General features: G+C 36.5%; 2 protein-coding genes across 3 annotated transcripts; both read right to left on the reverse strand.

The window, feature by feature from the left end:
* Nucleotides 1-929: 929 nt before the first annotated feature.
* Nucleotides 930-4,528, reverse strand: LOC106181282 (uncharacterized). Its single transcript, XM_013565610.3, has 4 exons — nucleotides 4,304-4,528; nucleotides 3,736-3,831; nucleotides 3,235-3,399; nucleotides 930-1,525 (listed from the first exon to the last, which is right to left on the reverse strand). The coding sequence occupies exons 1-4, from the start codon at nucleotides 4,364-4,366 to the stop codon at nucleotides 1,460-1,462; spliced, it is 390 nt and encodes a 129-aa protein (XP_013421064.1). The 5' UTR covers nucleotides 4,367-4,528; the 3' UTR covers nucleotides 930-1,459.
* A 1,965-nt stretch (nucleotides 4,529-6,493) lies between these two features.
* On the reverse strand, nucleotides 6,494-13,945 carry LOC106163170 (histone deacetylase complex subunit SAP30 homolog). Of its 2 annotated transcripts, XM_013540681.2 has the most exons (6): nucleotides 13,647-13,945; nucleotides 10,486-10,594; nucleotides 9,055-9,236; nucleotides 8,633-8,755; nucleotides 7,991-8,089; nucleotides 6,494-7,461 (listed from the first exon to the last, which is right to left on the reverse strand). In XM_013540681.2, the coding sequence occupies exons 2-6, from the start codon at nucleotides 10,589-10,591 to the stop codon at nucleotides 7,339-7,341; spliced, it is 633 nt and encodes a 210-aa protein (XP_013396135.1). In that variant the 5' UTR covers nucleotides 10,592-10,594; nucleotides 13,647-13,945; the 3' UTR covers nucleotides 6,494-7,338. The 2 variants fall into 2 exon arrangements, with proteins under 2 accessions (XP_013396135.1, XP_013396136.1); XM_013540682.2 differs by lacking the exon at nucleotides 10,486-10,594.
* Between the last annotated feature and the right edge of the window lie 114 nt (nucleotides 13,946-14,059).

Genomic DNA, 14,059 nt, shown 5'->3' on the forward strand with positions numbered 1-14,059 from the left:
TAGTTAAAAATAACGCAGGCAAGCACATAATGCTGCGGCGACTTGCCGCCTGCTTTTGAATTTATTTATTTTGTATATTTGTTTATCTTTATTATAGAAATAAATCTGTTTAAAAATATAATTAAACGATAAGCTTTATTAAAAAGTGAATATCAAATACGTTCTGTTTTTATTTTTCTGATATATTTATTCATTTTTAAATGTTGATTCCATTTGATCAAATAATATGAAGTTGTAAAACAACTTGCTATGGTTCAGAGATATATTTTTTCATATTTTCACATGCTTTAGTATGAAGATAAAATGTGTATCTGGCCAGTTAGTCTTGGCGGTAAGCTTTATGTTTTTGAAAGTCTCACATGCAAGGCAAATATTTTTTTAATATAAAAAGAAAATATATAACTGCAAAATAATACGATACTATTATGAGTTTAACCAGGTGTGACTGGAATAGTAGTCTGCTAGGAACCGTAATCCGTTCCCCATTACTTCGTACAGGCGACATTAGCCCCACATAGGAACCTAACACCCCATTTCCATAGATTAGATCGACCTACTTTGGATCGACCTAACTCCCTGGGGTTTCGCGCTGAATAGCTGTCAGCCGGGCGGACACGAAAGTTAATTACCCCTTATAGCTTGTAGTAGGCGGGGACGGACACTTAAGGCGGATTATCTGATAGTAATCTAGTGAGACTCCCCGCGGTGATAGATCGATCTAAAAGTTGTGAGAACAGAGCCTTATACTCGGCCTAACCCTAATCTGTTCTAATCATGGGGGGCTCGGACTTTCATTCCTAGGATTATCATTCCTGTTACACCAGTTAAGCAGATGATTCCGCATTTCCTAGAGGAAGATAGATGGATGATAGATAGATAGATAGATAGAAAGATAGATAGATAGATAGATAAAAAGATAGATAGATAGCTAGATGAACTTGCATTTAATTTGCCATTTTTCGTAAATATTACATAGGAGCATAAATCATTAATGAAACTCATGGTTTATGTACAAAAACAATTAAATATATATGTAGTGTAAAGTGGTTCATCGTACATTACGAATATACATAACATTTACTCGAAAACAAATTTATATGTTTCTTAAAAAGAAATTCCCATTATCAGAGAATGCCATTTTGCAGACAGATTAATATCTAAGCTGTTTTCGCTTTAATGAAACAATGTTCCTGTATAAGGAACTGCACAGTCAATAATACACTTTTCAAGAAATACTGAATATATAGAGTATATCTGTATGGAAAACGCGAGTCGTAACGTTTTACATTCCTTTTAAGTCAGCATATAGCGTAAAACTATTCACTGTCTTTCATTCAATAGTTTTTAAATTCTTTTCACAAAAAGTTTACAATAGTTTTTCATGCGTTTGCCGTGATGTGGTGTCAGTCAAAAAGGCTTCATCTTCTGAGCCTCGTTTGGAAACTAGAACTGCACGATGTTAAAGCTGTGTGTCCTGGTGTGAATATGCCGGAGGATTCCCGAGACTGCTGGGACCACTTGGAGCCTTAGAATAGAAAAAAAATTAACCATGAATTCAAAATTATTAACTTTCCTTGATAGATAGCCATCAGCTACATTCGTCTACAGAAATGTACCTAATCCGTTCCATCAATTATCTGAAAATATACGTCCCGGTGAAAAAATAGTCTAATTATTTTAAAAGGCACTCTTTAAAAAAGCAACGACCCTAGCGAAGTCCGTCGCTTTCCTTAATCAATAAAAAGTGGATCGTTTCTTTATCTGTGCTTTATTTTCAATTGGTCTTTTGTCAATGAATCGCTGTTATTAAATTCATTTAAAGTTTTCCCTCAAATAACAGTGAAGATGCGAATGCCAGTTTAGTAATAGCTGCGCGCTCATTTTTCGACTAAATAAGTTAAATTATATATGGGAGAGCAAAGTTTATTACCCTTTATAGAGCACAATCATTTTGGGTTAAAGAAAACATTGGACAAGCCTAATAGGGAACTACCACAAAATGTTCTATTTAATTGCAAAACTTATTACTTCAAACTTTATTCAAAATTAGCCAAAGAATGCCAATATTCGAATTTAACCTGACTTGAAGCAAATAAACTCCCCTCTTGACGAAAATACGGATTGGCATTTAAAGAAAAAAGGTCGCAAGAGTAAAATACGTAGAAATAATTCGTATAAATAAAATACGTAGAAATAATTCGATAGTGCTCATTTTCGAACTCCACCTGTATATTTAATAAACATAGTAATTCAGTAAATTTAAAGTAAAACCATTAAATGATGAAACATTGTGTCGGCCAACATCGCCATGGACAGACACGGGCTATAAGAATATAAACATATTATTATTATCATCGTAAAAACCAGTGTTTGGGAGTTAATATGTTTCGGAGTTTTTTTCAAGAAGTGCCGACATCACAGATTTGTGCTTTTTATAAGGCCCTTCACATTTTATAACAAACCGCACGTGAGGTGTACAACCATGCTCCTGAGTAACGCATACCTTGAACGAAAAACGTGCCAGTTAGGTAAGTATTTGGGTCAGGTCATCGCAGTGAACTCAAAGGCGAAGTCTAGTGCAACCTGTTCAGGTGAACAACACTGACATACTCGCACACATAACAATAATAACAATAGCAACTATTATTATTATTATTATTATTATTATTATTATTATTATTGTTATTATTGTAAAAAGAAAGGAAACAAATCCGGTTAACTTATTAGACTTTTTGTAGCATTTACACCTACTGAATGCTGACAGTTATTATATTGGTATATTGTCATGCAGACCTAGCTGTGGAGTTTGATGAGTCCCAGAACTGACCCACAGCGATAAATATGGGCCACTAAGGAGGGTACAGGGACATTGAATGGGTAGCAGCCAAACTTTGTTGCATAAATGTGTGTAAGTCAGTTTTAAAGCTATGACCTAGTTAGGTCAGTAGTTTATATAAGAAAAAAAATTCATGGGACTTACACAAGTAGTGTCTTATTTCGGTTACTTTGTAAGGTATTAGAGGCGCCCGTAAACGATTATTATTATTATTTGGTGAGGCAGATCAACTTAACAAAATAGACGAGCACAACTTACTAACTGTGCTTTTCTGAAACTACAGAATACGTAACTGCACCTAACCTAGCTTGAACTTGAACTTCAAGAAGATCTCGTCTCCAGTGAACCAACCTAAAAAGAATCACTCAAAATTCTTAAGTGTCCTGTGAAACTCATACCTCGACCACATCGGCTCCAGAGGGCGGTCCGCATTTCTCGCTGGGAACGGAACAAAGCACCTCGGACCAGTCTCGGTCGCGGTTTTGTTGCATCATCCTGTCTAAGTACTCTCTCTCAGACTTTTGGGCCTCCATGCGCTTTGCAGCCCATCTTTCGGAGCGTTTCTAAAAGGGCAATTTATCTTTTTAAATGTCTTAGTTACTGTAGAGCGTAACTTCATGAAAACATGACAGTATTCTTCTTGCCTGGTCTTTGACAGTAATCATCCATTTTATATAATTTTGTAAAGTTCATTCTCTAGAACTACGATTTATATCAGTTAAATAATTATAACGACTATTACTTGTACGACCTTAAAAGTCTTTTCACGAAGACTTCGGCTGACCCGTGACGACACAACGGACGCAATTACCCAAATAACCTGACAAAACATCACTTTACACTTTCTGGGTGTCTTAAAGTCTTCAAAACATTTTTTGGTGGAGTATTTATTCATATACCTCTAATTTCTCGGCTTTTGTCGGATTTCCAGCCATAACTTTGGCTATAGCTTTCTCGTGCAACCTCTGCTCTCTCTTGCTGGCTTTCAACTGAATCTGAAACGACCAATTTTGCATTGTTGGACTTTTATCATGACCGCATCCATTGCAGAAAACAGTAATAAGAACATAAATCGCTTTATATTACTCGCGTGAACACAGGTTTCTCTCAGAACCGGAAAAATGTGTATGAATACTAAGCATTTGTTTAAAGCATCACGGCTAGGAGGGTACCAGCCACCGTCAGAGTAAAAAAGTTTTTTGGAACAAAACAATAGAAATGGTAGAAGAACATAAATGATAAGTATATACCAGTGGCAGTGGCATTAGTGCGACCTGGTATTGCTTAGGGGAGTGGGAGTACTTAGGGCACCTAAACCCCGCCCTGTTTCCTGAGTTTCTCTAATAGTATTTTTGATTTATCTAAAGTGTCTGATGCGTAGGCTACTGTAGCCTACGCCTTTTTCGCAAAACAGAAAATGTTCGAGCGTATTCAAAATTCAGATTCAATTCTTCACTACAGGCCTACCTTTTGAGACTTCCTCAGTTGAAGCAGCAGATGTTCAGCGGCTACACGTTGTTTAAGAGTCATCTTGTTCCCGAGGATGCTCGCGCCCAACTGAAGAGGTTCACGGTGTTGGAATGACGTTCACACCCAAAAACATAACACTCATCAGAATATGAGCCTCGATAACTATATACACTCTACTTATGTAAGTTGCTTTGCCTTGACCCTACCTTGGCGCGAAGGTAACTCCAGGTCAGTCGTCCATGTAGGCTTTGGAGCATTATTTGAATGACGTGAACCGTAATCCATGCAGTTGATTGGGTGGTGCAATGAGCAAGGTAGCTCAATGGGTGGTGCTACAGAGTGAGAGGAGAACAGTGTGGACTTGGAGAGCATTGTTAATGAGAGCACTTTTCACTCCGTTTTTAGTTTGGTTTAAAATCCTTACAAAGCAACAAGTGCTTTTTAAATTTTTAAAGGCAATTGGTAGTGTTTGGAGAGCTTTTACTTTTGGCTGTTTTTTGTTTTAGGCTTCGTTCACATGCAATGTCTATTTTCTAAATTCTATTTTCTATTTGCGGTATGTCTTATGATCACGGTCTGTGGCCTGAATATCCCGCGGCGTAATTACTGGCAGCGCGAGCCAGTTACTATAAGTTACTATAAGTAACTGGCTCGCGCTGCCAGTAATTACGCGGCGGGATATTCAGGGCACAGACTGTGATCATAAGATAGCGCGAATAGAAAATAGAATTTAGAAAATAGACATTGCATGTGAACGAAGCCTTAGCACATTTTAAGCACATTTTCCTTTTAATAATATGTAGGTTTTTTCAATTTTTTTTCGCACTTAAAAAATTAAAAGACTTTATATTACATTTTTAGAGCTCAGATAGAGACAAATTTGAATAAGTTGTAAAACAGTATATATAGTTGGAAAAGATGTACATCGAGATAGTGCATGTGCGTGCGAGAACTTGAAGGCGCTTCCGTGGACCTTTAATTTGACGCCGGAAAATATCAAGAGTATCAGGGATGATTAACCGGTACTATTTTACTTTGGTGGGAATGGTGGCTAACTACGGTAGTTAGCCACCAAAGTAAAAAAAAGTGGGGAGGAATATCTCTACCAGGGCCACAGATTGATTTTTCCACTACATGATTACAGATGTGCATGGCAAATTCATGACATACTTAACTAGAGACGTTTCTGTTAATATCTAGTGAAACATTAATCTGTGACCTTGGTAGAAGGTAGGGAAAACGGATATTGTGATTAATGGGAATGCGGCTCGGTAAAGTGACCAATTCAACCTTGGATAAATCTGCAGTAGTCCACAAAAAAAGTGTAGCCGCTGGTCTAAAATAAGGGACCATTCCCAGGCCCTATCGTACGAACTGAGGATTGCTCTTTCTCCAAGGGGGTTCACGCTAAATTGTTCTGAACTTAAGCGACTTAGATGTCTGTCACGCCCTATGAAGCTGCTAGGGGGTACTTAATTATCGTTAAGCAGCTCATTAGGCGTGCCAGACATCTAAGCTGCTTAAGCTGAAAGCCATTCAGCCGGAAACCCCTTGATGATGGATCGACCAGTCGTCATTGTCGTAACTATGGTTCTGTTGTTTTGCATGGGCATCGTGTGTTGGGCTTAGGCTTCGTTCACATGCAATGTCTATTTTCTATTTTCTATTTTCGGTATGTCTTATGATCACGGTCTGTGCACTGAATATCCCGCGGCGTAATTACTGGCAGCGCGAGCCAGTTACTATAAGTTACTATAAGTAACTGGCTCGCGCTGCCAGTAATTACGCCGCGGGATATTCAGTGCACAGACCGTGATCATAAGACATACCGAAAATAGAAAATAGAAAATAGACATTGCATGTGAACGAAGCCTTAGTGATCGGCACACCAGGTGTCCCACATTGTGGTAGAGATGACATGCAAAACAATATTTCACCTCCATTCAATTCCAATATTCAATGGCATCGATTGCGCTTCGAGTCAGCGTTCGTTATCCCCCTCTCGATAACCACTATAAAATGAATTTGATAGTACACGGGAAAAGTGGATGGCATATTTCAGCTCGTACATCATACAGGATTGTATTCCTTTAATTTCAGAACCGACTTTACCTAATTTTGCTCAGCTTTGTTGTAATCAAGTGACACCGCATCATAATGAAACCAAACATAAATTTAAAGTCAATATTTATAATATTGTGTACAATTTTATTTGCAATAAGTACAACATATATGTTCTACAACTTTTTTTGAGAAGAAAAAATCCACAATCCTAGAATCCTTTTCAAAAGGTACTGAAGACAAAGATTAACATTAAGCTAAGACAATGGCAAGTCTCCATTTCAAATGGATGTTTCCAATTCACAGCAATAAAAAAATTCAGGAAGCTTGTTAAATTGATTTTATCATAATTAATTTCAATACATCCCATAGGCAAGTCTTAATCTGTCACTTTGTAGGAATTGACAATAACAAGAGAAAGTAACATTCAAGACAGACATTCATGCAATTAACAAATCTAATTTCAGCTGTATGGAGAAATAATACGCCTTAAAAATCCATACATTTTTTAGGAACTGTGAAAGCACTCAGAAAGTGTGTGGCTCCACCAAGGCAGGTAATTTCTAAGCATTTCCCTGGCAGTGGTAATAATTGCTCGTGTGGCACATAATGCTTGTGCTGCAGGTCACATTTTATGTGAATTACGTATTCATCTATTAAAATTTCTAACATCCCTTTTGTTTAAAAAAAATTTCTCGTGGTATGTTGTGGTCAAAGTATCTGGCCCTTATTTCAACAAGTGCCTTTTTTCTTATCAAATTTAACTAAGAATACTCTTGCTGATGTCAGGAAATCAGTGTTAAATTGCCTACCCCCATCACGCCTTAAAATTCAAAGTTAATGAATATCAATCTAATGACAACATTTAGATTATTCCTGGTTAAATAAGACCAGTTTTAAATGAGTCTTTCCTGTCTGTTTTATACCAAAAACTTTCATGTCAGTTCAATTGTAGTCCCAGCACTCCAGTGTTAGCTGAACCCATCCAGTACTTTCTGGTCAAATTTACTCTTATTACTTTTTGCCATGTAAATAAAGAAAGTGAGGGCTTCTTTCTCGATAACAGGAATAGTCTTGAAATGCCTGGACACCGTCTGAAATGACATAAGATATGTACACATATTTATAAAATTTCAAACAAGACACTAATTTGGCTATTTTTCATTTAATATCACTTTCCTTAGTCCAAATATTTTTCTAATGTCATGAAAAAAGCTGGATTTTTTAGAATTATATAATTTTTCAGCTATTCATTCCAATCAATTGCTTCATAAATATGCTAAATCACTTAAGATAAAATTAAGTTAGTGGATGCCATTTTCACCCAACAACCAACTACTGCTGTTTTTGCTGTATGGAATGCAGAGAAGACAAAGGTTTTAAAATCAGAGAAAATTGAAATTCAAACTTGAAATTTTCATTGAAAAGAGAAAATCCACACCTGAACTATTCCTATGGGAACTTATTTGTCCCCAAAATGTCTTTATTGTCTGAATAAAGTGAAATAGCTTCAATTTTCCTATTTAAAGTAAAGAAATGTTCTAGTCCTACTTTATATACATCATTCTTTTATGATCAAAGTTTTCACTCTGCAAAAATAATTTTTTAACACTTTACACTTACATCTGCCAGCTGTGCTTTGTTGAGTCCAGGTCTTGTCTGCAGTTTATAATGACGCTTGTATCTTCGTAATGTGTTCACTGGCATTTGAAAAAAATCAATCTACAAAAAAATAAAACAAGAAAAATTCACGCTTGTACATGAGCAGCATGCAAGGATCAAACTATCAAATAACGCGAGTACTGTGAAAATTAATAGGAGGATATGACTCTAAGCAAACTTCTTAAATAAAAACAAGCTGAAGATTAAGACCAAATAGAATCTGAAATTGCCTTGGTTTGTAAAATGTTGCATTTAGAATAAGGAAGTTAATTATACAACCGACAGACCTATTGTTTTATCACAGAAATACAGAACAGGTTCACCAATGAACTGCCAGGTCAATTTAAAATATTTATTTTGATTCTCTTCCTTGTACTTTACTAAGAGTAAGGTAAGGCAGGCACGCATGCATGCACATGCAGGCACATCCATCCAACCAGGCACACACACACACACACTCTGAGTTACCTAAATTGTCACTTTGAAGGTCTTTAAGACTGTTAGAAAATGAGGTAACTTGACATTTAATTTATCTCAACCCCAAAAGGTTGCACTAATAAAAACACAAACTCCTCCACCCTTGGCAAGGCCACCAACTCCTACCTCAGGAAATTCACTATCAAGATCCAAAGACACCCGGTCGTCATCACTGTTGTTTCTCTTCCGTTTTGCTCGCACGCTCTGGATCATGTTTTTGTGTATTTCACAGATGTAAATGTGGTGTGCCTGCAAAAAAGTCAGAAATTCTAAGAATAAGTATGTATCCTTTGCCAGCTACAGTTCTCTGACATCATGAATCATAAAGAAAATAATTATATCAATGCATGTCAAGAACAAACTTCAGCACAACTTCCCTACCCCTGGCTCTCCTTTTTTCTTTTCAGAAAAACCAAGTTGCACCTAATTTTTTTCCTCATCAAGTAATTAAGAGCGCTCTCTCGGTCTGGGCTTTTATCCTATGGTATAGCCTTTACTAAATCTAAGATCAACTGCATAGATGGTGATATATCCTTGATGCTACTTACTGTAATGTCTAAATTGAGTTTCAGCCTCCTTTGCTGTACAGTTTTCTGTATTCTCTTGCTGTAGCAGGCATTCCCAGCCAGGCGCGTGCATCGCGTGCCCTGGTCCACCAGGCAGCAGATCTGCTCATGACTTCCGCGGCTGTCTTCTTCCGTACTGAAACCGTTGATATTGCCACTCATAGCTGGAATATAGAATAAACGCATGCATTTAACAAAGTGCCACGTAATAGTGATAAAACAATGTATATTAGTTGTCATCAATAAACAAGCCTCTTCCAGCAATATATATCTATCAATAATAGGGTTACATTTATCACGTGTTTGAGACCATGAATTTTTCTCCTGCTTATACTACCAATAGAAAAGTGAGCAATCTGATGTCTAACATGTCAGTTTAAAATTGTCCATATCATCTAAATATTCAGCAATGAATTACCAATATATTGAAAAATATAATACCAAATTCAAATAAATTTTTTTCATGTGCATGTATATGTGTGGGACTTTGTTAATTTTTTATTGACTACATTTCCTTGAAAGACTAAATATATGCTGTGGAAATAACTATGCATATTTTCTTTTAATGCTGCACAAATTCCCTGGGCCATTTTAGAATAACAGGTATTTCTATTTCACTTTGTCTGCAATGCATTTCTACTGTACAAACTATTGCCTAGATATCACCTTTTGCAACCAAAGTCTAGCTGCGGTGTAACAGAAAGAGAAATCTAATCTCTCAATACTCCTATACAAGTCTCCCGAGAGATTGGTAGACAGCTTACCACTGCACTCTCAGCCATCTTTAATCAATAGTCTACCACAGTTCTTCATATATACACAGCATTGTAGACTAATGAATAAAAAGGCAACTCCTAAATATTCTAAAAACCTCGACACAGCAAACTACGAGAGCCAAGCAATCACCGTAGAACATTAAACTGAAGCCCAGATATCTGGTTTAATTGAGACCTTGCTTTCTCCTGACCTTGGGATTACAATGCTAGGTGTAATGTTCTGAAGTCGGGTCACTGTCAGGGACATCTATTGGAAAGCAGTACTAAAGTGCTTTCTAACCAAAAAGTATACAATAATATCCATATTTCGAGCCTATTTGTAAATTTCATTCATTGCTAAATTTTGCGCAGTTCTGGACAACATGCAATGACAGTTTCCAAACAGATGCCAGTGCATACCGTTAAGTGAGAACTCCCTTTCTGCATTAAAAAGGTTTTTAAGAACAGACTTCACTGAAGCATATTTTACGTTTCAGCAATATGATCTGTTTTACATCATAATGACTGACTGGTTTATTCATAATAACTTAAATTCATTCTCATTTGCTAATCATTTTGTAGTCAATATCAAATTATTTTAACATGATAAATAGCCAACAGTCCAAGTAACAATCTCAAATATTTCTGATATTCGTACCTTTTCCTGTTTGAAAGAACTGAAGTAGCTTCTCAGCTGATGCAGTCGCCTCAGAAACTAGTCTTCTCCTCCTTGGCAAGCTAAACCGGAACTTCTTTCTTGTCATAAACTTGAAAGTGAATAAGAAGATTTTGTTATTGATTCATCATTTTTGTATGTTATCTTGTCAATACCAAGATTATGATTTCCAGTGTGTGTTTGGGCATGGCGCATTCACAACCGAAGTAGACCTGCGAAGTAACAGATCACCCCTCAAAAATGGCCGACCTACTTGAAAGCTTGCCGCGAGATCTTCACAGAGAATCTATTAAGTGTCCATTAAGGGATAATGTGGCAAGCTTTCAATTGGGTCGGCCACATTTGATCAGTGGATCTGTTAGAGCACATTCAGAGCAGAATACTAACAGAACCGCGGATACACTATATGGACTGAATTAAAAGCTTGCGATTTTTTCCCTGATTAGACACTGAACAGATCCCCACGGGGATTACACAAGAAGCATTCAAGTGGGTCAGACATATTTGATCCGCGGATGTGTTAGTCCGCTTTTCTGATTGCGCTTTTAATCCACTGACCAACCAGTTGTGAATGCAGCCATATACTACTAGTAACAACCAGATAAACATGAAGTACATTCCCAACCTTGTCTAGATATATAGACAATGTAGCACACACTGTGCCATGGACCACAGGAAGACAATCTATTCCCTGTTTCCCACCAATCACAGTAACTAAGTAATATCTTAGTGCTTACTAAGTTGAGTTGCCACTTTCAGACTGGATATGCACCTTTGGACTATTTCAGCATGAAATTTGTTGGATTCTAAAAGCAAAACTTTTTCCTCTTCTTCAAGAAATCATTAACAAAGATCCTTGGGATCTAGACATCCGATAAATGTGAGGCAAACCATACTACCCACTCAATGTAACTTCATTGTAGCAAGCTATATTTCAAAAAACAATTATAAAAAACCTCAATCACAGATTGTCATATTTCTTCCACATCGGGTCTGAGAAATAGTATCCATTTGATAATATATCTAATACAATAATTGCACTAATATCCTTCTTAATTTTGCTACTTAAGGATGAATCATCCTGTTTCACATTACAGTAAATTGCAGTCTCCATGTTCAATACTGCCCCAGAAGCATGATCTTTGCAGTTTTATTGCATAATTCAATCAAAGCTTTTTTTGGCTTCTGCTAATAATATTGCTATAACCACATCCTAGATTTCTATTCAAGAACCAAAGTCATGATGGTCACATCCTGCTTCAGTTCATCTTCCCAGAATTCATCAGAAAGATCTGTCCTGCTTATGTCATCTTATATAGGTCAGACTAAATAAACAACAAAAATGACTTTTTTCATATTAACTGACATTATTTTAAGTTGGAAGAAAAAAGTATTTAAAGAGGTATGACTCGGTGGTCTGTAGGCTCCTCAGGGCAGAAAACAATCAGGGGAAAAATCATATTTAAATTGAAATAAATAAATAAATAAATAAATAAATAAATAAATAAATACATAAATAAATATGGATGTATGGATGTATGGATGGATTACTTATCTCTCAAACTATTCCAAATTAACTACAACAGTTGTATATTTATCTCTTGCAGACTCATTCATTATTCAGATTTTCTATCTTTAAATAAACAATCAGCACTAAATATACACTAGTTCCAAAACCACAGTGCAGCAACATCACTTCCGCAAACCACAGGAGTGCACTTTGACCTTTCTTAATCTCTTTACAATATGCTCTATAAATAGCCTTTCCATGCAGGAATTCCCTGTCATGCATTCCTAACCAATTCATGTTTTATCTACTTCCCGAAAAACCCTACTATATGTCCTGCAGTTCTTCCTATAGTGTCTTGTTCTTTGCTTCTCCAGTATTGTAGATGTGGCTCACTACTGACTAAATGCGGAGGGGCCGTATTACTGAACACATCTTTTTTGTCCATATGTTTAAGCTTGTAATCAGCCATTCTTGTTTTCAAATCAAATTTCAGATAAATCTTTTAAGTCTCTATACAGACTCATCAGAACGAGTTATTTCGATGTAGCTAGACGCATTAACTCCACTCTCTGAATGTAATCAGATTAACAAACTAACAATGTAACATGTCTCCTCCTGCCATTGAGTAGAATACAGAGAAGTTTGTCATTATGAATGTGTTGGAAACAAGGCCTGTTAGTCCATGCTATGTTGTTTCTGTCTGGTTCACAAATTTTAAGTATTTGTGTCAACTTACAAGTTGACATCTTTTTAGTTAAATCCTTTCACCTAATACAGGCTTATAAAGTAAAATGTTTTCATTTCCTTCATAGGACTTACCTTATGCTATGAAATCAGAATGTCCTTTCAAATCCTTTTATAAAAATAGCTTTTTCAATAGACTGTACCATTTCGTACAATCTTGAAAAATGAAATGGCACCTAGATGTGACCTTTATGCTACAAACTGTCAAGTAGGCCTTGTCAGTACAGCTCGTTCTAGTTCCTATATCGTTCTAGTTCCAATATCTGAATTATGGTGCAAATGAGGTGTTGGTCACACCTCAGTCAGCAAAACACCCAACACATCATGGTATCATTGTAATGCATACTTCCACTACCAGGTCCTGCCAGTGCTATAAAACGTCTATGGCAAGGAGGAATAGACCAAAAATATAAAGCTTGAACACTGTTCAAAGCTCTAGACAAACTGGCGAGGCAGTTTAAGGATCCTTAGGAATATGTTTACTTAAACGTCCTTTTGAGGCTTTATGGTGTTTTGCTTTCCAAACCCAATCTCATTACAAATTAAATTAACTGTATAGAATCAAATTTGATTTTTAATATATTTGTCCAGTGCAAATCGAAATCAATACAGGAGTGCGGCAACGTGTCACTGCTGTATTTGTGCTAAACCATAGTGTATGGGGGTTTTTACCTGCCCAGTGTTGATCTTAATGCTGTATATAGGTAACGTAACCTTTTTTTTTTCGCCGGTTTAGAAAGGCACAGAGTTTGATATAAAGGCTTTAGAAGCCAATAATGCTGTCCTCGCCTAAATGCAAGCTGTTATTTTCGATCTCGAAACTAGCAAAACCTACAAATGACTTCATAAAAAAGTGCTGAAATCAAGAATATTGCTAAAAGTAACTCACCAAGTTTTGAGCCTGGTGTTATCCGAGTATGGGCGCACCTGGACGTGTACTTGGACTCAATTTTTTACGGAGACAACTTGGCAAAATTTGTATTTTTTTCAGCTTGCTCGCTTTTGCGAACAATGATGAAGTGCTTGAAATGGCGGCCTGTTTTCACGATGTGGTAGGTCAAAGGTGAACTGACGTCATGCAAACCTTATTTGGGTGGCTGAATTTCTCCATCTGCCACAATATTTAAATGATACACCTTTAGCTGGTAAAAAGGCTAAAATTATTTATTATCTGGGTTTTCTGTAAAAACATCCAACAGAAATGTCTTCTTTGTACTTTTTATGTGATTTTTAACCTTTAAAACTTATAATAATGACCTTTTGTTTGAATTCCCGCTACCACAGAGAGCACCTGACGGAGAT

This window comes from Lingula anatina, chromosome 3, assembly GCF_051362555.1.
Source record: "Lingula anatina isolate TDL-2025a chromosome 3, LinAna3.0, whole genome shotgun sequence".
Classification (NCBI taxonomy): Eukaryota; Metazoa; Brachiopoda; class Lingulata; order Lingulida; family Lingulidae; genus Lingula; species Lingula anatina.